The 23,777-nt window shown below is 40.6% G+C and overlaps 1 protein-coding gene and 1 long non-coding RNA gene across 15 annotated transcripts in view; one reads left to right on the top strand and one right to left on the bottom strand.

Annotated features, from left to right (window-relative positions):
- SYNE2 (spectrin repeat containing nuclear envelope protein 2) overlaps positions 1-23,777 on the top strand; it is a 440,757-nt gene that overhangs the window by 315,224 nt on the left and 101,756 nt on the right. For 11 of the 13 annotated variants that reach the window (XR_014820403.1, XR_014820402.1, XM_021074116.2 and 8 more), the window contains 8 exons: positions 1,852-1,974; positions 3,483-3,665; positions 5,983-6,114; positions 10,002-10,199; positions 10,812-10,886; positions 12,260-12,370; positions 16,044-16,160; positions 19,583-19,813. Coding sequence is in view for 9 of the 13 variants with exons in the window: in XM_021074116.2 (XP_020929775.2) it covers positions 1,852-1,974; positions 3,483-3,665; positions 5,983-6,114; positions 10,002-10,199; positions 10,812-10,886; positions 12,260-12,370; positions 16,044-16,160; positions 19,583-19,813 (1,170 nt within the window). In the remaining 4 variants the exon portion in view is untranslated. Of the gene's footprint in view, positions 1-1,851; positions 1,975-3,482; positions 3,666-5,982; positions 6,115-10,001; positions 10,200-10,811; positions 10,887-12,259; positions 12,371-16,043; positions 16,161-19,582; positions 19,814-23,777 lie in introns of those variants that run through there. The other 2 variants (XR_014820405.1, XR_014820404.1) reach the window with 1 other exon arrangement.
- LOC106509133 (uncharacterized) lies at positions 8,428-19,722 on the bottom strand. Of its 2 annotated transcripts, none has more exons than XR_014820458.1 (3): positions 19,278-19,722; positions 12,231-13,925; positions 8,428-10,932 (listed from the first exon to the last, which is right to left on the bottom strand). It is a non-coding gene; the product is annotated as an uncharacterized LOC106509133 (long non-coding RNA). The 2 variants fall into 2 exon arrangements; XR_014820459.1 differs by having other exon boundaries at positions 12,231-12,393.

Below are 23,777 nucleotides of genomic sequence, written 5' to 3'. Positions count from 1 at the left end.
TGTGGTGAGCTGTAGTGTAGGTCACAGACATGGCTCAGATCTGGCATTGCTGTGGCTGTGGCATAGGCCGGTAGCTACAGCTTTGATTCGACCCCTGACCTGGGAACCTCCATATTGCTGCGGGTGTGGCCCTAAAAAAAAAAATTTTTACCTTTTATTTCTCAGTTATATCCCCTGTGCCACACTTATGTAACTTCAGATAATCATATTTGTTAAATATTTTTGGTTGTTGCAGCTTATTCCAACATTGTTAAATGCTTCAGCAACTATCAATGGAAATTACTGTAAAATACATTGTATAGTTTTATATACTTAAAAGTGAGGTACAGAAAATCATTTCAATATAATTGAACTTCTCATAATTTGAAGGCAATGCTATAAATTACTGTAATTACTGCTTCATTTGCTTACAAAGTTATGTTTGTCCTATGTTGAATGGCTCCAAATTGCTATAATTTGAAACCCTTTGTTGATTTCTCTGTAGTTTTTCTTATTCCCTTCATTATTTGCTATACCTTATTTTCGCTTCAGTTTATCTGCATTAAGCTCTAAAGGTCTGAAGGCCCTCTTACAGTGTAAGTGGACTTCAATTTGGAGATTTTATAGCACATATTTAAAAAATTTTTTTCTATTAGAGTATATTTGATTTACAAGGTAGTGCCAATTTCTCCTGTATAGCAAGGTGACCCAGTTATACACATATATACATTCCATTTCTCATGCTGTCTTCCATCATGTTCTATCTCAAGAGACTGGGTATAGTTCCCCGTGCTGTATAGCAGGATCTCATTGCTTATTCATTCCAAATGTAATGGTTTGCATCTACTAACCCCAGAATTCCCTGTCCATCCCACTCCCTCCCCCTTGGTAACCACAAGTCTGTTCTCTATGTTTGTGAGTCTGTTTATGTTCTGTAGATAGGTTCATTTGTGCCATATTTTAGATTCCACAGATAAGCAATATCATATGATATTTGTCTTTCTTTTTCTGACTTACTTCACTTAGTACGAGAATCACTGGTTTCATCCAGGTTGCTGTAAATGGCGTTATTTCATCTTTTTTGTGGCTGAGTAGTATTCCAATTTGTATATGTATCATATCTTCTTATTCCATTCATCTGTCAGTGGACATTTAGGTTGTTTCCTTGTCTTGGCTATTGTGAATAGTATAGTATATATTCTTAAATATGTAGGTTTTAATGGAACAAATAGCATTTTCACTTTAAGGTTCCTGGTCATATTCTAGAGGTTGACACTGATGGGAGAAAAACCACTGGACAAATGATCTATTGTTTCTATTACTCTGAGTAGGTTATAAAGTAATTTCATGACTCTCCACCTGGCAACAGTTCTTTAGGGAACTGGGAAGAAAATCTGTCAGTTTCCCAGCTCCTTGGTGTATTTGTTTCCCAAGGGTGAATTTATCATTTTACTTAAAGGAGTGGGAATTTTTTTCAGCGTTAGACCCACTTGTATTCAAGTGTTTAAACACATTCCAAAGATAAATCTAAAGAGTTTGTAGATAACTTAGAGTTTATGTAAAAATTGGTTCAGAGGCATACTACTTTTGTTCTCATAGCGTAAATAATTGAAAACTGGCTCCAGAGGATCTTTAACTCAACATAAGCAGTGCTTTGTAGTGGGCTATGCTGTTACTAAGAGAAGAACATCTTTATTGAGAACAATCCACCTATCGGTGTAGCACTTGGTTAGTTTTTAAGAGATACAAGTGGCAAACATATTTTGGTTAACGATGAGAATAGAATAAATGGCAATAAGTTGTGTTTTATAAAGATTATTAACATGTAACATATACTGCATGACTGTTTTTTGTTTGTTTCTGAAATTCTAGGATGTGGTTGCCATTGAAACAGAAGTAAAATCAATGGAGAAAAGAGTTTCAAAAATCAAAGCTATCCTGTTATCAAAAGAAATATTTGATTTTTCACCTGAAGAACATCTTAAGCATGGGGAGGTAAGCACGGATCATTATTAAAAATATTTTCACTTAATACTTGTCATGCTTATTTTAAAATATGTTATAACATGATGTGATAAAATCTCTTTAGGAGTTCTCGTTGTGACTCAGTGGAAATGATCCAACTAGTATCCATGAGAGTGCAGGTTCAGTCCCTGGCTTCACTCAGTGGGTTGGGGATCCGGGGTTGCCATGAGCTGTGGTATAGGTTGCAGACATGTCTTGGATCCCACATTGCTGTGGTTGTGGCATAGGCTGCAGCTGCAACTCCAATTTGACCCCTAGCCTGTGAACTTCTACTTGCTGTGGGTATGGGCCTATGAAAGAAAGCGAAAAAAAAAAAAAAAGAAAAAGAAAAAAGAAAGAAAGAAAATCTGTTTAGCCTTGCTAAAGTTATAGTTGGGAAATAGATATGAATGACTATAAATATCATATGTTAAATCATCTTCATAGTGCTACTATATAAAGATACTTTTACTGTATGTTATTTTTAAATTTAATTTATTCCTAAAACATCAAAGTCTGGCAGTTTTTCCTTCAAGTCAAACCCAGGTGTTTACTAGTCTAAGAGCTTAAGCCTCTAAATCAATAGAACTGGCCTCTAGCCCCAGCTGCCCAGTTTCAGCCACAGCTTCCTTTTAAGTGACTGGCTAACATTTCTTGAATTCACTTTCATATGTGGACATTGGCATTCCTGTGATTATGTTGGATAATTATGATTTAGATAGAGTCCCTAGCCCTGGAGCTGGGATATACTAAACAGTATCTAGACGTTGATTCCCCTTAGCCTAGCCGTCAAGAGCATGGGCTTTAGGGTCAGGCAGCCTTGCCTTCTAATCCTGACCCTGCCTTTTATAATCTGCCCTTAGCTGGGTCTTTTAACTTTTGGGCACCCAATTTCCTTACCTGTGAAAAGGAAGTCAAGATACCTACCTCCTAGGGAGGTTGTGAAGATGAAATGAAATACTGTAGATGAAGTACTTAGCAAAGTGAATACTTTCCTCTGATTTATTCATTATGTAAATCCAGATTTCAATGCATCAGATGTCATTAAAGCAAAACAGAAATATACTTTTGGGACTTAGGATGTCTGGTGGGATGTTTCTGTTCCAGTCAATAGGCATTTTTTGAGGGTCTGCCCTGTGCTGGGTGCAGTTGCCATGAAAGGTAGTAAGAGGCAGTGCCTGACCTTATATGGCTCACTGCCTTATAACGATATCCAAAGCAAAACCACAGCTCTCCAGAGAGTGGTGGGGGGAGAGAAAGAAGGGAAGGGCTGTCCATGTGTGCAGTGTAGTGCTGGGAGGTTACTGTGGCCCCAGGCTTTCTTTCCTGAGACATAACTATTGGAGCACAAGTAACATATTAGTTATTTTCAACCCAACCTAAGAACTCTTTTAAGAACCAAACATATAGTTTGAAGACTGCAGTTTAAATTGGAATAGATTTAGGAGTGGCTTTTTTTTTTTTTCATTTATGTGCCATGTTTATCTGATATAATTAAGGTCATTCTGGAAAACATACGTCCCATGAAGAAAACCATTGCTGAAATAGTGTCTTACCAAGTGGAGCTGAGGTTACCCCCAGCAGGAATGAAGCCTCTGCCTGTGTTTCAGCGGACAAGTCAGCTTTTACAAGATATAAAACTGTTGGAAAATGTGACTCAGGAACAAAATGAGTTGTTAAAGGTGAGTAGTTTGTGAAGACAGCCAGCTTATTGGATGAAAATGTTCGGCCAAAGCTGGTTTTGCTTTCAGTTTTAACAGCTAGGTAGATCAAATTCTCATGAGAATAAGTGCCACCTGTGTTGATTCTCTTTGGCTTCTTGCAGTATGTTATCCAGAGGGTGGCACTTGATGTAAGAGAGTAGCTTGCTGCTCAGATGGGGTTAAGGTGATTTTTCCCAGCTCTTACCCTTCTTCTGGTTGAAGACATCAACGCATGGTTATGGTCTATTTCATTCCATGCTAGAATTATCAAAGACTTACCTGGGTAAAGTGCTGTGGGAAGAGATTCAGCCCTGTGCAGTACATTTGCAGTCTCGTGAGGCCAACAGACCCACAATAATCTCTTTATATATTTCAGTTGCTCTATTAATCATTTCATTTTGTTACATGATACAGGTGGATAAGGCACTTTGCCATCTTTGTTTTTGCACATTAGGAGACTAGCAGCCAAAGGTTAGATGACTTGCTAAAAGACCAGAGTTGACTTGTGTTGAGATTAATGTGTGTTCAAGAAAAAAAGAATTTGAGTTCCTAGACTCCTAGTATTATTCTTCAGATCGAAGTCTCTTCCTTCTAACTGATGACCTCTTCTAGCTTTTCCTTGAGGTTTTTTTTAATTCTTCTGTTTTGATATGTCTTCTATCTCAAGTCAGGAATTATTATTAGATAGAAATTCCATTTTACTTTGGTTTGTATTCCTAGATCAACAACTGCTCCTTAGGGAAAAGAAAGTTACAGTACTAGCCACAGAGTTTTCAACCCTCTTGGTAGATCCCCTTCCTTAGCCCACTTTTCTTGATTAGGTGGGTCAGGGGAGGATAAAAGACTATTTTTCCTCCTTCCCACACCTGGTTATAGAAGAAAATTGCTATCTCTCTTAAATTTCATTCACATTTGATGGTCACCCTGTTCTCAGATTCAAGGATGTTGTAAAATCTCTGAGCTCACTTGGTTTCTCTGGCCTGGCTACTGATCAGCTGATGTCATTTCCTAACAGGAAGAAAAAAGATCTGGCACTCAATTGACTATTTTTTAATAATATAAAGAAAAGAAAAAAAATTCAAAGACAGAATATTTGATCAATTATTTTTAATCTTTTTTTGTGCTTTCTTGGTCTCCTGGTCAGGAAAAGAAATCAACAATCCTAACTATGCATTAAAGTGACTCCTTCACAAGATGAAAGGGGGGAAATGGAAGAGAAAATTAGATTTTGTGCCAAGTTAGGTATCAAACTGTGCTGCTAAAATTTTCCATCTTATTGTAGTAGAGGTAATCAGATGTCATCTCAGATATTTCAAAACTATGTAAGCCAGTGGTAGTGAAAATCATTAGAAAATGGTCCATTTCTTTTAATTCCTGTGTTAGATATTGTCTGTGTTCTCATTGTAGAAAATAGGACACATTACTTTTGGGAGGATTAATAGGGCGTAGCTCATTTATTACGGGCTAGGGAACAGGTGTGTGCAGCGAACATAGTTACTCATTTCCAGCTTGCAGCTAAAATAGTAGTTAAATATTAAAGAAAACACAAGGAAGAATTCTGTGTCGGCCAGAAACTGTAGTCTCAAGAGGCATTTTCCTTCATTGTGAAGCCTACTGAGGCAATATCTAGGTTTTCTTTTGAAGTCCCTTTCTTTGTCTTTCATCACATCATTCAGTATACAAGTAGGTCCAAGCTCTATTACTCCCTTAACACTAAATTCCAGGTATTGTTCTGGTTTTGCTTTATTCTGCAAACTCGGATGGCCCTCAAACCTCAGCCTCTTACCATAAAATGTATAGCACAGATCCCAAGGAGTGCCAAGTGGGAATGTGTCTGGACCAGGAAAATCCGTCGTTTCTCAGATCACTTGCTCTTTCCATCCTGAATCAGGAATATCACCTTCCTGTGTAGAAACTCTCACATGGAATATTATTAAAATACTGTGTGTGATGTATCAGTGATTTCATGAAAGTCACAGCTATATGTTAACATGCTGTAAAATGCTCCCAGAATAAGCCCACTGGACGGAAAATACTTTAGAGCAAAACTATGTCTAATTCAACCTGAACTCCCAGCACTGCACAGGTGCTTTGTCATTTAGTTGAGCAAGAAGGTCAGGAGTCAGCTTTGTGAACGTTGTTCTCTGTATTTAGGTTACGACTTCCTATTGGAATCTATATGGGTGTGTATTAGCCGTAATTGATGGGAATGTGTGATGGGGGTGGATGTTGGAAGTAGCCATTGATCCAGTTCTTGGATTGTAACAAAAATTCTTTGGGGGGGGTTCTTTTATAGGTAGTCATAAAACAGACTAATGAATGTGATGAAGAAATAGAAAAATTGAAACAGATCTTAAATGATTCTTCAGCTGAATTCTCCCATGAACATATGTCACCAGACCAAGCTGTCGACCTGCCACAAGTACAGGTATATTTCTTTCATTCATTTGTCTAGTAGTACATTCAATAATCACTTTCAAAGCTATTGGTACCTAGAAGCTTTTTTGATGATACAGTGTATATCCTATTTCTGTCTTCCAATTGAAGATATTTTATGTGTATATTTACTTTCTATTCCTATTATATAAGTAGGTGATTATATAATTATCATAATAGAAGTCTCTTCAAGTATCTTTAGCCTCAACACTGTTCATTTTGGCCTGAATTTGCTCTGGTACCAAAGAAGCTGATGTAACGTGGTATTTTGGACAACCTGACTTTCTGGCTGGCTTTCTGGCATGGGGGTCAGGAAGGTTGGGCTTTAGAGGTAAAGGCTAAAATCTTTATTAGTGTTCATTTGCTAAGCATTCTTTCCATATGCCATAATTAACAGTGTCATATGGAAACAGTTATAGTGGTTTGCCTGTTAGCCCTCATTACTAGGGGTTTTTCAGTCTTTGTTTTTGAGTCAGTGTTTCTATAGTGAAAAAAAACCTGATAATATGCCAAGGATTGTAGAGAGCTGCTTTTTTTTTTTCATGCCATCAAGTTGTTGTAGGCAGGCAATTGCTCTGGTATTCAAAGCCAGTTATAGCACTATCTAGCTATAAGATGTAAGGAAATTTTCTTAATGTCTAAGGTGAAGTACAGAGAGTCCAAGATGACATAGCTATTAAGTGGTAGACTCAATAAGGAGACTCGATTGATTAAAGATTCAGTACCATAAAAATGTCAGATTTCCCTTTACATTAAAAAAATCCAAAGACCCAAAGGACTTGTGTCTACATTAAAACTCAGAAATTCAGAAATACAAATATTTTTTTAGATTATTTTAAAATAACAATAATAAACTCATTACATATTAATACAGATAACATTTTGGCACAAAAAATTATATTTCCCAAAACAAAATGTAGTGAGAAGCATGACATTGTTTCACATTTACTGCTATAACCAAAGTGCAATGTAAATCTCATTAAAGTCTGGCTTACTAGCACACAGCTAGTATCTCATATGCTTCTGCATTCAATCTACTGAAGTATGTAGTTTTGTTTGAAGTATATAAGGATCAGCCAGCTTCTTTAAGACACCCGCATATATGGAAAAGAGGGGAATATTTGGATAACCCTTTTGAATAATTGTGGACATCCTTTGAAGCTATACTAACTCCAACAAGTAGGATCACTCACAGGTTCATTGTTAATGGAATCTGAAGCCATGTCAGTGCATTTTTCACATTCTTACATTAAAATCCTTCGGTCTGTCTTGTACTTGACATGAATCTCTAGCCATGCATGATTTTATAACATCATGCTTGATGATTTGGAAAATATTATTTGACTAGTTATATAGATCCTCCAAATGGTGACATATTTCAGTAGTTGCTATTAAAAATTCACATTTATTAATATTAACATCTCCCTTTTCAGAAAAACCTTTTAGTGTCTATATATATATATTACATACTTGTATGTATAGCTTAACAGCTATCTTTTTTTTTCAAGTGAAAATAATGTTCTGTGGAAAAAAATGAATAGGTCGGCTTGAAATGTCATTGTATAAGTGCTTTTCCTCAATCATTGTACTTTGGTAATAGCAGAGGTGCTTTATTCATGCCTCCCAGTTTGTAATACACAGTATTAAAAATACATGTGCTTGGAGTTCCCTCTGTGGCACAAGGGAATTGGCAGCATCTTGGGAGCTCTGGGACACTGGTTTGATTCTTAGCTTGGCACAGTGGGTTAAGGATCTGGCATTGCTTCAGCTGTGGCTTAGGTCACAACTGAGGTTTGGATCTGATCCCTGGCCTGGGAACATCATATGCCATGGGGTGGTGAAAAAAGAAAAAAAAAAGTACATGTTCTTTATTAAGGATAGTCTTAAATGAAGCTGGCTTTTTTTTTTTTTCCCCGTTAAGTTCATGATAGCGAAGAATCTAGTAACTGCTAATACAGTTGATGTAACTGCTAATACAGTTGATGTCCCTGCTTTGATTTGTATAAGGTGTCAGTAGTTTACCCACCACTGCTTTTGTGACATCACACAATGGAAAATGTCACCACAGTGAGAAAGACCAGTAGCACTTTAGCATTACTAGAGAATGATCTTGACCTCATGGAGTGCGGACTCCTGGGGTCTGCAGATGACACTTCGAGAATGGCCACTTTGTGCTTGCACTTCTCTGCCTCCCTAATGCTAGTGTCTATGCAGACTAGTCTGTTTCTCTAAGTGTTATTCTGACGTCTGTAGTATGTCAGCTTTCCTTTGAAGTTTGGTGTTTATTGAAAAGAGACACAGCATATCCAAGTCCGATTTAATTCTTATTTCCCAAAGCAATCACAAGTTTAACTTCAGATGGAATAGGGGTATTGGTGTCGGAATATGAGCAGTAGCGTGAGAGCCATGGGGCTGGTGTCAGAAGTCCAGGTCTGCACTCTGTCACTCACTCTGTGGCTGTAGCCCTGGCAAAACCGCTTTCTTTGTCTGGACTTCAGAACTCTCATAGGTGGAGACAGTTGGGTTTCTCTGTAAAAAACTTAATGAATCTGTGAATAGCTGTAGGATGGATGGATGGAAAGAAAGAAATGAGGAAGAAAGGAATGCGTGAACAAATGGGGTTTAAGGAATATATTAGAAGCAAAATTCCAATAGATGAAGGTTTGCCAAAAAGGAGCAGGCTGGCTTCAGAGACAGCGCATGCTGTAAAACTCAGGCTTTGCATGGCGCTAGAGAGCGGCCTGGCAGATAAGACGATACCTGATATTTTCCCCAGACCCCAGACTCTATAATTCTGGAATCCTCTTAGACAGAGGTAGGTACCTGTTCTTCTACCATGTATAAGAAATTTTATTCCCATGCATCATTCAAATTTTTTAAGTAATGTTATAAAGCTTGAGGAGTTCCTATTGTGGCTCAGTGGGTTTGTAACCTGACTAGTATCCATGAGTTTGATCCCTGGCCTCAATCAGTGGGTTAAGGATCTGGAGTTAGTGGGAGCTATGGTGTAGGTCACAGATGCGGCTTGAATCTGGCATTGCTGTAGGTGTGGCATAGGTTAGCAGCTGTAGCTCCTATTCAACCCCTAGCCTGGGAACTTTCATATGCTGCAGGTGTGGCCCTAAAAATCAAAATAAGTAAAGTTTGCAAGCATCTGTCCATCATCCCCATAAGTTACACCTCACAGTACCCTTTTTTTTTTTTTTTTTTGGCTGCACATGTAGCATGTGGAAGTTCCCAGGCCAGGGACTAAACCCACACCACAGCAGTGACCCAAGCCAGTGCAGTGACAATGCCAGATCTTTAACTGGCTGTGGCACACCCACAGTACCTTTATTGTTTATTTATTCCCATTTGGTAGGAAGCTTTGGCTGTAGGGGAAAAAAAAGCAAATGAATTAACTAATACTAACGAAGGCTTCAAAAGTGATGATAAAAGTGTGAGATTTCTAGCCTTGTTTTCTCTCAACAGTTCCCCAAATTAGTGTGTGTGTATGAATCTCCTAGATGCTTGCTAGTTCCAGGCGCCTGACCCTGTGGATTCTGGTCAGTCAGTCCTGTGGCCACTGGCATGGTACAGCCTAGCTGCCACCACAGTCACCCGTGGGACCTGTTAAAAATTTTTGAGCCACCACTTGACCCCTAGAGATTGACAAGGTGGCGGGTTAGGTGAAGGCCTCCAGTAAGGGAGCCGATAAGCCCTTGCCAGGTCATTTGGAAATGCAGCCAGGAAGGTAGGGACTGTCCTGTACCCAGGACTAGTTCCTGCTCTGCCAGCCGCACAGCTTAGAAGCGTCTTCCTCCCTTGTGCTGAATGAAGCAGGCTCCTGTGCAAAGGCCTCCGACATCCCAAAGCAATGCGAACATTCTTTCTATACAGGGAGAAATTGAAGGTATGGAAAAGCAGATTCTGAGCTTAAACCAGAAAAAAGAAGACCTGTTGGTGGACTTGAAGGCGGCCATAATCAACCTTCACCAGCACTTACAGAAAAAGCAGCAAGAATTAGAAAAAGAGGTGCTGTCTGCCGGAACATCAGAGGAGGATGGAGAGCCAGGGAAAGAGGCTTCAGAGTGGAAGGTGGGTATGACCTTAGGTTCACTGGCCCCACACTCCACAAGAGCTTTAAATGATGAGTATTTTTCAGGTGAAAAACCTATGGCATCTATGTCTACGGCTTAGAGTGAAGGGTTTTGTAAAAGTATAAATGCTTCACCTGAGGTTACTCACTAGTGAGTATGAATCCTCAGGGTGTGTCTGTTCTGGACTCAACCTAGGATCCTTATGTCCAAGTTACTTAAGAACCTAGCTGCTTAGGGAATCCCATGAGCAGGTGGGTGGCAGCCGCCCTTTGAAGTATCTTCCTACTAAGCCGTCAGCCCATTGCACACCCACAAATGGGCCCAGCACCTCTCTAAGCCCACTCTGAATCCACATCAATGAATCACATCCTTGAATTGTTTGATGAGGAGGCACAGAGGGCAATGCAAAAGAGAACGATCTAAGATTTGACCGAGTCATAATATTTGGCTGGATGAGCTGAAAGTTGTTGGACCCAGAGGCTACTTGTGTGGGTGGGCATCTTGGATAAAGAGAGTAAAAAATTAGCTACATAAAAATGTGGCCAGGCCAGGATCCTGGTGACCTTGAAGGGCAGCTCCGCTGCAAGTCTTTGTGCTGTGTGCCTTTCAGTTGAACAGAACGGGCTCCATGTCCTTCCTGCCGGCAGTAGTGGAAGAGGCGGAAGAGAACTCCTTGAAGAATGAAGTAAGGAAAATGATTTTCTTATTCACGTTTGTTAGAACCAAAATCTCTAGAAGGTCAATGAGAAGATCTTTAAACACATAGAAACATAAGGATTTTTTTAATTTAATGCTGATATTTTATAAGGGTGATTGAAGTAGTTGTCTTCGGTTATTAACATTGTTTAAGTGCATCTAAAGCTACTTCAGTCCAGAGTGGGATAAATGTAATTCAGACACACTTGTTAGCGTGAGGGAGAAGATGAAGTTCCTTGTCATAGACTGACTTGTGAGTACTTTCTCTGGAGTTTTGAGAGTGTGCTGTTTGGTTGGCACTCCTGGTATGCTTTACATAACTTATTTTTCTCCATATTGGAATGACTTTTTTTTAGTCTAAAACAGCATTGGGAAGGTCACGAAGAATGGTGTTAGCACCTAATCCTACTGCCACTCCTCACTACTCCGTCAGAACTGGCTGAATGAGACCACGACCAGTTGTCTCCCCTGACGTCTACTTCCACTGCAGACTTTAAAAAACTGAAGTCACAGTGGGTCTTCTGCCATAGGGAAGAAAATTGCAGCAATTTAGTGTTTGTGTCTGAGTTAATTCTTTCTGCTCGTGTCATAGATTGTGCAGTAGCTCCACGTCACAGAGCCTGCTGTCCTTTAGTGTTTCCCTAGGAGACCATGGGACGAGTGGTCAGACAAGGAGTGAGGCTTGCTCTCCACTCTGACCGTCAGACACCTTTATGATCTGGTTCCGCTCTCTCAGGGCAGAGAGAAGTGGGAGAATGGAGGAGGTGCTGGGGCCAAAAAAAGAGTGCCCCTCAGTACGATGCTAATTTAAGACCTGTATTTGCCTCTGAGCTGTTATGTTATAATAATTGTTTGTCTTTGACAACAATCAAAAATACATCTTCACCAGGCTGTTTTGGGGGGCTTTGGGGGCTTTTTTTATGGCTGTGCCCTCAGCATGCAGACATTCTCAAGGCATGGATGGAACCCATGCCACAGCAGCCACCTGAGCTGCTGCAGTGACAATGCCAGTTCCTTAACCTGCTGTGCCACAGGGGAACTCTGTTAGGCTGTTCTTTTAAAGATAGCATTTAAGGTTACATTTACCAAAGCAGATCAGATTCCTAAAGGGGATTTCAAAGATCCCCTTTGTGTGATGTGAGCACACAGAGAATATTATTTCAGGTTTAGAAAGAACAACCATGTTTGGACTTCTATGATATAGTTAGCCAAAGAAATCAATGATAGCTCAGAGGAGTGGTGGAATTAAGGGCTGCCATTATCCTGCCTGGCAGGCTGAGTTTTATGCAAAAGAGATGAGGAGGATGCCTTATGATGGGAGGCAGTCACTTACCTCTGCTAATCAATTGATTGCTGTGTTAGAGTGGAGATAAGACAGCAGAGCCGTCTTCGGGGTCTCCATCTTTACTCTGGAAACATGACAAGGACGTAGAGGAAGATGGGGCATCCTCATCCTCTGGAACCATCGTTCAGGTAATACTGGGCCAATCACATTTCTTGGGGTGGGGGATGGGAGGGGACAGTGAATCAAGACAAAGACTTTCTTTGAAAGAATGCTTCAAGGGGGAAACCTATGTGGCTTGAATTTTTTGTTTGTTTGTTTCTCATTACTTCGGTGATAATAGGAGAGTATTTTTCTGAGGAAAACTCCATGTGTGAAATTCCAGACAAAACAGACAAGTCAGAGCAGCACCTAAAGGGTTCTCCTTAGTTAGAGCATTTAACATGCCTCCCTTTGGAGAGTGGCTGTGGGGGAGAGGCCTCACTCTCATCCTTGTTTTGAACAAAGTGGCATGGAAGGTAAATGAAGCAAGTAAGTCTTTTCACCCCTTATGACCTTCAAAATCTCCAGTCTCTCCAAATAAGGGCACATCCCCTCACTTTAGAAAATGGTTACTTGCTGATGTGAAGGTGATGTTTTTCCCTTGCTTCTGAGACAGCCCTGCATTATTAGGACACAAATGCCTCCCTGCGCCTGCCTCCTGATCAGGGCTGACCCTCCCTCAGTTCCCAGGCTGGTCCTTGCATTGGTCCTTGGCAGTCAACTCTGCTATCCCTGAATCTGCAGTCTCTGGCTCTCGATGGCTTCCTTTCCTCTCTACCTCAGAAGTTTTCAGTGTTCCCTTCCATAGCAAGTTCCCTTGCTCAGCTCATGGCCCTGCACCTCCAAACAAGGGGGAAGTGGGGGGTGGGGGAGTGGCCCCAGAGCCCAGACCATCTCTTCAGAAACTGCTCTGCTTCCCTGGGGTTCCTTCTCTGCATATCTGCCTGTGCTCTTCCTTCCTACCCATCCACAAAAGCCCATCTCAACTTCCACCTCCTTCAAGAACCCACCTGCCTCCTTCCCTTTCTTTTCCCATAGTATTCTGGACCTCAGCTATGACCAGTCACAGTTTTATGCATAGACGTGATATGGTTTCATGATAGCAAGAACTTTATTGTCTCCATTTTGATGCCCTCTACTGGGCTCCATTGGCTACTTTCATGCCTTGAGTTTCTTGATCCTGCTTCATGCCTTGAGTTTCATGCCCTGAGTTTCTTGATCCTGGGCTCCATTGGCTACTTTCATGCCTTGAGTTTCTTGATTCTGCTTCGTCAGTCACGTGGTGCTTCCTCTTTCATTTATGGCTAAATGTCTCTACTTGGTGCTTCTCTTTCTCGGGCCCCTTTTGTAATCACGCTTTTGTCCCAAACTATACGTAATCTGCCAATGACTTCCAAATATCAATTTAGCGCCCTTTTATTAGTCCCAATGCTTGATTTCTCCAGCACTGACTACTTCTTCCTTCTTGAAAGGCAGTGTTCCTTTGGCTTTCTTAATTCTGTACTTTCCTGTCTCATCTACCTGCACCCACTCTTCCATCCCCTTCTCTGGCCCCATCTCTGTGATGTTAGTCATTCCACCCAATGTTTCGTCCTCTTCTTTCTTCTCCGTTTTCTCTCATGGCAGTTTCTTCTCCTCTCGTAGGTTTGATGGTCACCTCTGTGCCAGGGATTCCCAAGTCAAATCTCTAATCTTGACTTTTACCTTAAAAAAAAAAAAAATCTGTCCCACATTTCTACCTTCCAGATAGATTTTTCTTTTTGGATGTGTTTTCTTCATATCAAACCCATTTACCAACTTGCCTTCAAAGCTTCCTCTTCCTCCTGATTTCTCACTGTCTCTTAATGGCCCTACTGATTTCACAAAGTACAAACTTCAGACATCTCAATACTTCATTGGTCTTATGTCTCCAGTAAGTAGTCAGGTGATGTCCATTCATCCTTCCATCCTTCTTCTCCTCCCATGATTTGTATTATCATCCTATTCCAAGCAGTGGTTATCTTCTTCCCTAGACTTTTGGAGTAGCTGTCTAAGTGGGTTTGCAGTCTCTATTCATATATATGTCTCATATAATACTGTCTAATGGCTTTTCCTAAAACAATTAATGTCAAGCTCCAGTCTTTCCTGGATTCTGATTATCTACTGAATAAAAATAGTCTTCTTATGCTGGTGTTCCAGATTTTTTATGATCTCAATTTACCTTTCTAGTGTTATCTAAGCTTTACCTTTGTTTCCTGGTTCATACCTTTCTAATTGCAGTTACTGTTTTCCATACAGGGAGCTGAAAAGTAACATTTTGTTAGGAACTCCTAGATGCTTTTTATGTGTCAAGTTGTTTAATAATCATAGGAAGGGGTGAGGTGAGTTATATTCCCACTTTAAAGATGAAGTAAGTGAGGCTCAGAGAGTCCAGATTAACTTGTCCAAGACCACACAACTTGTAAGTAGAATAGTCAAGACTGGTCCATTATAACATCCATACTTTTTCTATCATACTATGTTAATTAATTGTGTACATTTCATTTTCTCATTGTTTAAACTTGAATAGCTTAATAAGTTAGGAGTACTGGATCAGAGTATATATCCTTTTAAAATGTGATATACATTATCAAAATGCCCTCTAGAAGGACTGTATCAATTTTATTCCTACCAGGAATGCATGGAAATGCCTCTTTACAGATCCCAAGCTGATACCAGATATTTTTCAACCTTAGTCAGACATTGCCGGTGGCTTAAATTGCATTATATTCTAAGAATGTTGGATGTCTCTTTGGGTGTTTATTGGCTTTTGTATTCTTCCTTTATGGATTACTTGTTCATGCCATTTGACTTTTTTTCCATAGGGGATGACATCTTCCTTAATGATTTGTAAGAGTAATTAACACTTTGAAGATGTCATCCAGTCTGTTATTTCTCTTGTAACTTAGATGATAGTGTCTTTTGTGGCGCTTGTTATTCTACTTAATGTTGTTCGTACTAATGTTTTTTTCCTTTTTTGTTATTAAAAGTCTCTTCCCCCTACACACTTCTAGATTAGAAATAGATTCACTCGTATTTTTTTCAAGAATTTTTACGGTATGACTTTTACTTTTATTTTTACTTATTTATTTATCTTTTAAAAAGTATTTTAAATCCACTTAAATTTTTTTTTATTTTTATTTTTTAATTTTTTTTGTCTTTTCTAGGGCCATACCTGGAGGTTCCCAGGCTAGGGGTTGAATTGGAGCTGTAGCCGTCGGCCTACGCCAGAGCCACAGCAACGCAGGATCCAAGCTGTGTCTGCGACCTACACCACAGCTCATGGCAACGCCGGATCCTTAACCCACTGAGCGAGGCCAGGGATCGAACCCGCAACCTTATGGTTCCTAGTTGGGTTTGTTAACCACTGTGCCACGATGGGAACTCTGACCTTTACTTTTAAATATACAATTAGAATTCATTGTTAGTAAGATGAGGATTTAGTTTGTTTTTCTTGAAATTTCCTGGGTAGGATAGTTGTTCCCAAATTTATAAAATTTATCTTTCCCCCATTATTGGAAATGTGGCCTTTATTGTATAATCTTATTTAATTTTAGGTCTCATAATAATCCATTTAAATACATACTTCTTTAGATTCCTTATATGTTCCTCATTAACTCTAGAACTTTGGAGAATTTAAGTCTTCAAATAAAGGCAAAACTGAAGAAGTTTATTTTTTTTCCCCTAATGAACAAAAAAAATTTTTTTTATTCTCAATGCACCCAACCTCTCTGGATGTTTTTGTGATTTGTAGAATGAGCAGGTGCAGGAGCTTTTCTGGACCTCTGATTCCTTTCTTTACAGGAGGCAACTGGGAAAATAAGCATATGTGATAGTTCCATGGCACAGATTCTTGTTCCAGACTCACTGAACACTGAGCAAGGTCCAGAATTGTCCCTGAGCCCCGACCAAACAGAAGAGGTAAGTACCTATTGGTACCAAGCCAACTGCCCATTCGGTTACCTAGACCAGCCCCCAAGATGACAAACACTCTGTGTTTTGCAATACTTTGTATTTTAAACCAGGAGTTCTTTGTGAACTTTAACATTTTTATGTGTGCTGTCAAGAGAGAGAACTGGAAAATTTGTCATCAGATATTTGTCATCAGAGTAAGCATGGCATAGAGCAGTTTAAGATTTTCTTACCACTTGTCAGGGTGAATCAGCCTTTCCATTAACAGCTACTTGTTCTTCTGTAGCTGTAACTGATGGGGGCAATGAAAGTGGAGGAGAGCTAATATTGATTAACTGCCTAATACATAAAAGGCATTTGTATTTGCTATCTAATTCTCATTTAAATAAGGTAGGTTAATACCTACTATATATTTTCGAATGAGGAAATCAAAATTCATGGAGTAAACATAGCTGGCAAATAGAATCATAAGGAGTCAGACTCAGAATATTCTAATCTGCCTTCCTAATTTGAATATTTAGTATTTAAAGATGTGAAACCAAGGCAGGTTTGGACTCACAAAATAAACTGCCACCATGCCATTCCAGTGACATATTTAGTATTTGCGCAGGTACAATTAGGGTAGGGTGCTTTAGCCAGGGAGATTTGTATTTTATAAAAAATGGGAAGGGGTGTGCAGATACCTGTGGAATTGACAGTAAAATGTTTAAAGGGTTGATATTTATTCATGAAATAGAGCTATAGCCAAAAAATTCCCTTGCATTTGAACTGGAAAAGTTAACACTTGACTGCAGAATCAAGCAGTATGACATCCACTAACTGAGAGGCTAACTTGGATGCCAGAGGGTTGACAGAATTATGTCAAGAATGTGAACCTGTAGACTTCAAGGCATAGTGAAGTCAGGGATTGAATCCTGGTTCTACTTACTAGCTATATGCCCATAGGCAGTTTGAATAACTTCTCTAAGCCTCAGTTTCCTCATCTACACACTGGGAATAATCACAGGCTTGTGGTATGAAATGTGAGCTGGTCTTAGCACAGTGGCCTCGCTCAAGAGCCTAATAAAAGATTAGGTATTATCAATTTACATACGCTTTAGAAATAGCATAATCCTCTTTAAAAGAAATATGCGTGGTCATACTTTTTTAGCCCTACAGAGTATACGATCATAAAACTTTCAGGTAAATAATTTCTACTTTTAGAATTTGGGGTTATCATTTGGAGAAGATCTTAAGCAGAGGTGATGTTGTGGAAACAACTGTGGACTCAGAATTAAAAAATCACAGGGCTATGTAACCTTGGGCAAGTGCTTTATGTATGGGGCTGAGCTTCTTAGAAGCAGTGTGGTGGGATGGAAGGTGTGTGAGCTGATTAAATGTTCGTTAAGTACACTTGCGTTTCTTTGACCATAAAAAAAGGTGAGTGAACTGATTCCTGGCATGTTCCCCAGGCCACCTTCAGCTATTGAAGCTCTATGGTTGTGAATAATCTTTTTACTTCCATCACCTTTGGATTCTTTTCAGGTTCAAATAACTAGCAAATAAAGCCAAGATCAATTATCCAGCTTCCTTATTTCCTCATTCACTCAGTGAGTTAGTGAGAAAGCAAAGAAACTCAATATTGTCATTTTGAAATGTGTGTGGCAGATATTGGTGTCAAGTAATGTTTTTGAATAAGTAAGGAAGGCGGATGGTAAATCTGTTACTGCAGATTGATTAATTAGCTAATTAACGAATCAATCAGTATTAACTGATTATTATCTCAGATGACAAAAAAAGAGAATCCCAAAATCTTGGCTCCTAAGGTATAGCAATATCTGAAAACTAGAAAACAGTTAATAAAATGACTAGAAATTGGTGTCTGGCAGTAAAATCACACATCTGTTGCTTTTTTAAAAATCAGGATTAAAAAAGAAAATTGAAACTGGTGAACCTAAGTATTAGACCTGACTGTGTATGAACTACAGAGAAAATAAGGCAAAGGAAGATTTCTTTAGGAAGATGACTCTTGAAGAAAATACTGATGAAGGCAGGGGGAAAGAGTGTTTTGACCGAGAAGGCAAACATATGTCAAGTCACTAGATGGTCCCAGGGGAACAAGTACAACTCAGAACCCTTCTGCCAAACCAGCTTTCGTAACTTTCATCAGTGTGCATGAAAATAAATGGTATTTTCATGCCCTGCATGTTTTTATTACCACTTGCCAATTGTATCTGCTTCTGTTGTACTGAAAATTCTATGTTTAGACACAATTCCACAAACACTAGGAAATGTGCACTTGAGTCAAGTTAGGGTTTATATTTGGGAGCAACTCCCATTTCTCTATTGGCCAAAATTGTGCCTTATTAAATGTGAGATGTAGTAAGCAAAGTCTAACATAGAAAAGAGCATATTTCATCACAATCAGAATAAAAAAATATTTATTGAGATCACTAATTTTGTAGTGCAAAACACAAATCCTTATTCTTAAAGAAATCCTCCAGAAGGGTTGATCTTACACTTTCACTAGTCTGGAAAAGGATGTGGGAAGCAAACATATCTCTATCAGTTCATCTTTTGCCTTCAAATTGAAAGTATTTATTATGTATTTACTAGAATACTTTCACTTGGTACCTGGGGGAAATTTTTGGGGGGGTAGATAAGCAAGCTAGTTGTTTCAATATAGGAAGAACACACACATCATACTTTCTTTATACTGTTCTATAAGCATCTAGTCCTTAACAATATTTGAGTATCTAGAACGTGAAAAGTAGTTTTAGGGACTCTCACTGAAGAATAGGAGGAAAGTTTCCAAATTATCCCCCTGAAGCTTATAACTTGACTCTGGCTATTTTTAATAGGGAGAAGTTTTGGTAAATAATACAGGGGTGGGGGGCAGGTGGAGGGCTGGGGGGAAGCTAAAATATTCTATAATCTAAGTTCTTGAGAAGATGTGACATTTTAAGTGTGAGATAGATTTCCCTGTGACCCCACCTGTATGTAAAGCTCTGTTTTTTCCCTTTGAACGGAGCACACAGCAATGTAAGCGTTGCTTAATCATGTGTCACGCAACTTTCAACACCAGCCAATTCGCTGAAATGTTTCAGACACACACACCCACATGCACACCCTCTCGCTCACACTCACCTGTCTCCTGGGGCCGCCGTTTAATGAACTACGAGCACGTTTGCTTCCTCTGTGCCTGGGAACTCTGTACCTGTGTACACGCAGGTCGGCTGCTTGGAAACCTGGGGCGTCAGGTCACGTGACTGTTGCTATGCCTGTGGAGGTGCCTTTTTCTTTTCTTTCTTTCCTTCTTACTTCTGCCCTTATTTATTTATTTTCGCTTAAGTGGGGGAAATGCTGAAAGGTCACAGGTCCTTGCAAATCCAAATCTGAACATTTTGGACTCCTGGCTTTTCACTGCTGGATTATCTTTGGATTTATCATAGGGTGCCACACCTCCCATCAAGGCTGCAGCACCGGGGTTTTCTGCCGAACAAGGAGCTTTGGAGGCCACAGTGGAGAAAGCGAGGCCTGAGCCTGCGGAAGTCCTCCATGTCTGCAAGAACCAGGTTGCTGAGCTGGAGCTGTGGCTGCACCAAGCCAACGTGGCATTTGAGCCGGAAACATTAAACGCAGACATGCAACAGGTGGTGGAACAGCAGCTGGTAGGGTGCCAGGTAAGGCTGATGGGCCCGAGTTCATGGCCTTCCAAGAGTGGGGGAATTTCTCTTAAAGCAACAGCGTGATTCTTCCTGTTCCTCAGACTGCTGTGTTTATCTCAGCCTCAACTTAGTAACTGCAGGATAATTCTTTGAAATAGTTTATGTAAACAGAGTATTTGGGGAGACAGTAGGGGGTAAGAGCACAGAATCTAATTCACATCCAGCTCTGTCATGTTGACTGTGGACTGGGGTCAGTAAACTTTTCACCTCTTTACTCTCATGTGTAGGTTATCTCTTAAGACTGTCAGGATTAAATGAAGTATATAAATCAGTGTTTTGTATATAAAGAAGGTATAAAGTGCTCAGTAAATACTCTTATTTTAGTCATAATATTCAGTTCTTTGACTTCTCATTCATCAGAAATGAAACTGGGAGTTCCCGTTGTGGCTCAGTGGTTAACCAACCCGACTGGCATTCATGAGGACGCAGGTTCCATCTCTGGCCTCACTCAGTGGGTTGGGGATCTGGCGTTGCTGTGAACTGTGGTGTAGGTCGCAGACATGGCTCAGATCCCATGTTGCTATGGCTCTGGCATAGGCTGGTGGCTACGGCTCCTATTCGACCCCTAGCCTGGGAACCTCAAAAAAAGAAATGAAACTGAATATCCCTGATCTGCAAGATTGCAGATGCCGCAGAAAAGGGCCTTGCTGCCATTTTACTGTGAATGCTCCTGCTCATGCTGGGAGGAGCAACTTCCTTGCTTTTGGTCACTTTGAATAATATTTGCTGGCATAGCCCAAAGGTTAGGATCTCTTTATCCCTTCAGGGACAGGCCAGAGCCAGGACTCCATGCAGCCTAACTGAGTGTCATAGCTGCCCCCAAAGGCACTTAGACCTCCCTTGGCTTGATGTCTACACCTGCTGGGATCATCGCCCAGGGACAAGGGCTTCCTCTCAGAGTACAAATCTCTGACCTGCCCACAGGGAGCTCCGTCCACTATAGGAAGTTACAGGGTGGGGGGAAGACCCACCTTGGCCTGAGGCCACGACTCCTTCCCTTTTTCATTCAGACCCACAGTCTTAACAGCATCTGGCACCTGCCTCATGCGACCCAAGTGAGTAGGCTGACCTTCTGCCCTGGGCAGCTCAGCACTTCTCACCCCAGAAGTCACTCTGAGGCATGGGTTTATTCAGATCCTACCACCACCACATGGCCTAGCTGATGAGATGCAGGGGAGTGTAGAAAAGAGTGTAATATGGCACAGAGCAGCGCTCCTCTGATCTGAACTTGCAGCCTTCCACCTGTTGAGACCCAGGCACTTAAGGCCATCTGAAGTGATCTTCCAATCAATCATCCTTCTGCCTGAGAAGACTCCAAAGCCAGTTAGTTCCTTGATCATCACCCGAATCCCATCTGGCCACTGGTATCAAGTCCAAGGATTTGAGGGCTGCTCTGGGAAAAGACATGGCCACAAGGGGGCGGTAGCACATAGGGAGCTTTTTTCAGCAGCATTTTGGAGGGATCTGGAGGGACTTGGAGGTCTCTCATTGGCAGGAGACCTTCCAGAGGCTTTGGCAAGAGGCTGGTGGGGCCACCACCCACAAGGGGAAGAGACAGGGGGCTCCAGGGGAATGGGGATCCAGAGGGGCTTCTGTGTCTAGGTGATGTCAGGGAGCTCTGAAGGACAGCAGAGGTAGGGCATTAGAGCACCTGCTTGTCTTCACCACAGCTCGCAGAGGTGGGGGTCCAGTTGTGAGTCTGGTACCAGTGAAATATGAGCTAATGTCCTCACCCGCTGTGAAGAAATAAACAACATAAGAGTCAATATATAGGGGCCGACTTTGACTCATTTGCATAACACCTGGCCATACGGTTTAATACTGAAACCTGTAAAAAGCCTTAGAGTGGTCTGTAAAAACACTAAGTTCCCAGAGAAAATCTCCAAAGGATAGGAGCAAAGAGAGCAGTCAAGAAAAAATTATATGCAGTAACTTAATATTTGAAAGGAAATATTCAGCCTTGATTATTAAAGACATATGAGTCAAAACAACTGTTGTTTTGTTCCTACATTACCTTGACAAAAATTATTTCATCCTGGAAAACTCTGGAGAAATAGATTCACTAATGTCTGCCAATTTAGTTAAATGTTGGGGGGAGTTCACTATCGGCAGATAAAATGTGCATCTTTTTAGCCCAATAATCCCATTACTTTAAATTTACCCTCTGAAAATAACCCCAAAAGGAGAAAAATACGCCAGCATTGATTACAAAAGTGAAGAACTGGAGATGGTTTAAAGACTTAATGATAGGAAGGTGAAGAGAATCTGCAATATTCACTTGCAGCTATTAAAATGGGAATCATGAAGCACACGTATGTAGATACATGGAAAAGTATACATTATGGAGAAAGAGCATAATATTACAGTGTACTTTGTTTATAGCCACTCTAAAATCTTTGTGCTCGTATTGTTCATGCTTAGAAGAGTCTATAGATGGAGGATACAAGTAATTTGCTTGGATGGAGATGTTTTAAGTTTGTTACTTGAAAATTTATATTAAGAGTAGAGTATTTCTGCAGTTCCCGTTGTGGTTCAGCGGGTTAAGAACCTGACTAGTATCCATGAGGACGTGAGTTCAATCCCTGGCCTCACTCAGTGGGTTAAGGATCCAGCTTTGCCGTGAGCTGTGGTGTAGGTTGTAGATGTGGCTCGGATCTGGCATTGCTGTGGCTATGGTGTGGGCTGGCAGCTGCATCTCCAATTTGACCCCTAGCCTGGGAACTTCCATATGCTGCTTGTGTGACCCTGAAAAGAAAAAAAACCAACAAAGAAACGAAAACAAAACAAAAAGAATTAAGTATTTAAAGTATTTCCTTAAGTTTCTCCCAAGGACTTAAACTTGCTCTTAGTCACACATGATTTTAGCACAAGTAGTCACATTGCTGGAATGCGAATCTGAACGCTGCTGCTCTACTTGTGTGCCCAGCCAGTTGGGCTACTATGTTGAGGCTACTGAGCCTCAGGAGAGGGCAAACTTGATCTGCTGAGGAGGAAAACAATGACGGTGACTTACTGGGAAACTTACTTCATCCTCCTGATTTATTTTTAGGCCCAGCTATAAGTTGGCCAGCTGTATCAATGACTAAGTGTTTTAGCTTCCTGGTTATGTTTTCTGTGGTCTTCTTCTAATATTTTAGAAGCTTATTTGGCTTGAGAAAGAGCAGGAAAAGAGAATGGGGAAGAATTTTCGAAGGATTCTCTGGAATTCTTTTTTTTTTTTTTTTTAATACCACTCAACACTTGGATTGCAACAGAAAAAGGTTAGAAAGGTGGGGAAATATAATGATAGTTGACACAGACGATGAATCAAGCACTGCCCAAGGTATGTGGATTTAACTCTAGCCTCTCAAAGTGACCCCAGGAGTTAAATTCTGTTATTGTCCCCATTTTACAGATGGCTAGAGGCACAACCACACAATGTAAGGTGCCCGAGTTTTCCCAGCTACTAACTGGCAGGGCTGGGATCTGAACCCAAGTAGTACAGTTCCAGTGTCTGTTCTTAACCACTGTGGGGTACTGGGTACACTCAGCCATATTTTCTAAAAGGAATGTAGAATAACTGGTTTTAGATTATTTAAGAGAGTGACCACTGCAATTTGGGGTTGGTTTGGTTGTCCTGGGATTGAAAACCAGAGGGATTATGTGGAGGGTTTTTTCCCCCCAAAGTCCCTTCCAAACTGTGTTCCCGGTACTTTTTTTTTTTTTTTTTAGGGCCAAAGTTGCGGCATATGGAAGTTTCCAGGCTAGGGGTCGAATCAGAGCTACAGCTACCAGCCTATGCCACAACAGCGTGGGATCCGAGCCATGTCTGCAACCTAGACCACAGGTCACAACAACCCTGGCTCCTTAACCCACAGTGAGGCCAGGGGTTGAACCTGAATCCTCATGTATACTAGTTGGGTCCGTTACTGCTGAGCCA

Source organism: Sus scrofa, chromosome 1 (genome assembly GCF_054392235.1).
Source record: "Sus scrofa isolate SSC_HxYL_T2T_F1_AM1 chromosome 1, Sscrofa_HxYL_maternal_Yorkshire_Landrace_v2.0, whole genome shotgun sequence".
Lineage (NCBI taxonomy): Eukaryota > Metazoa > Chordata > Mammalia > Artiodactyla > Suidae > Sus > Sus scrofa.
The sequence above is the reverse complement of the archived record's forward strand: the minus strand, read 5'-3'. Positions and strand labels throughout refer to the sequence as shown.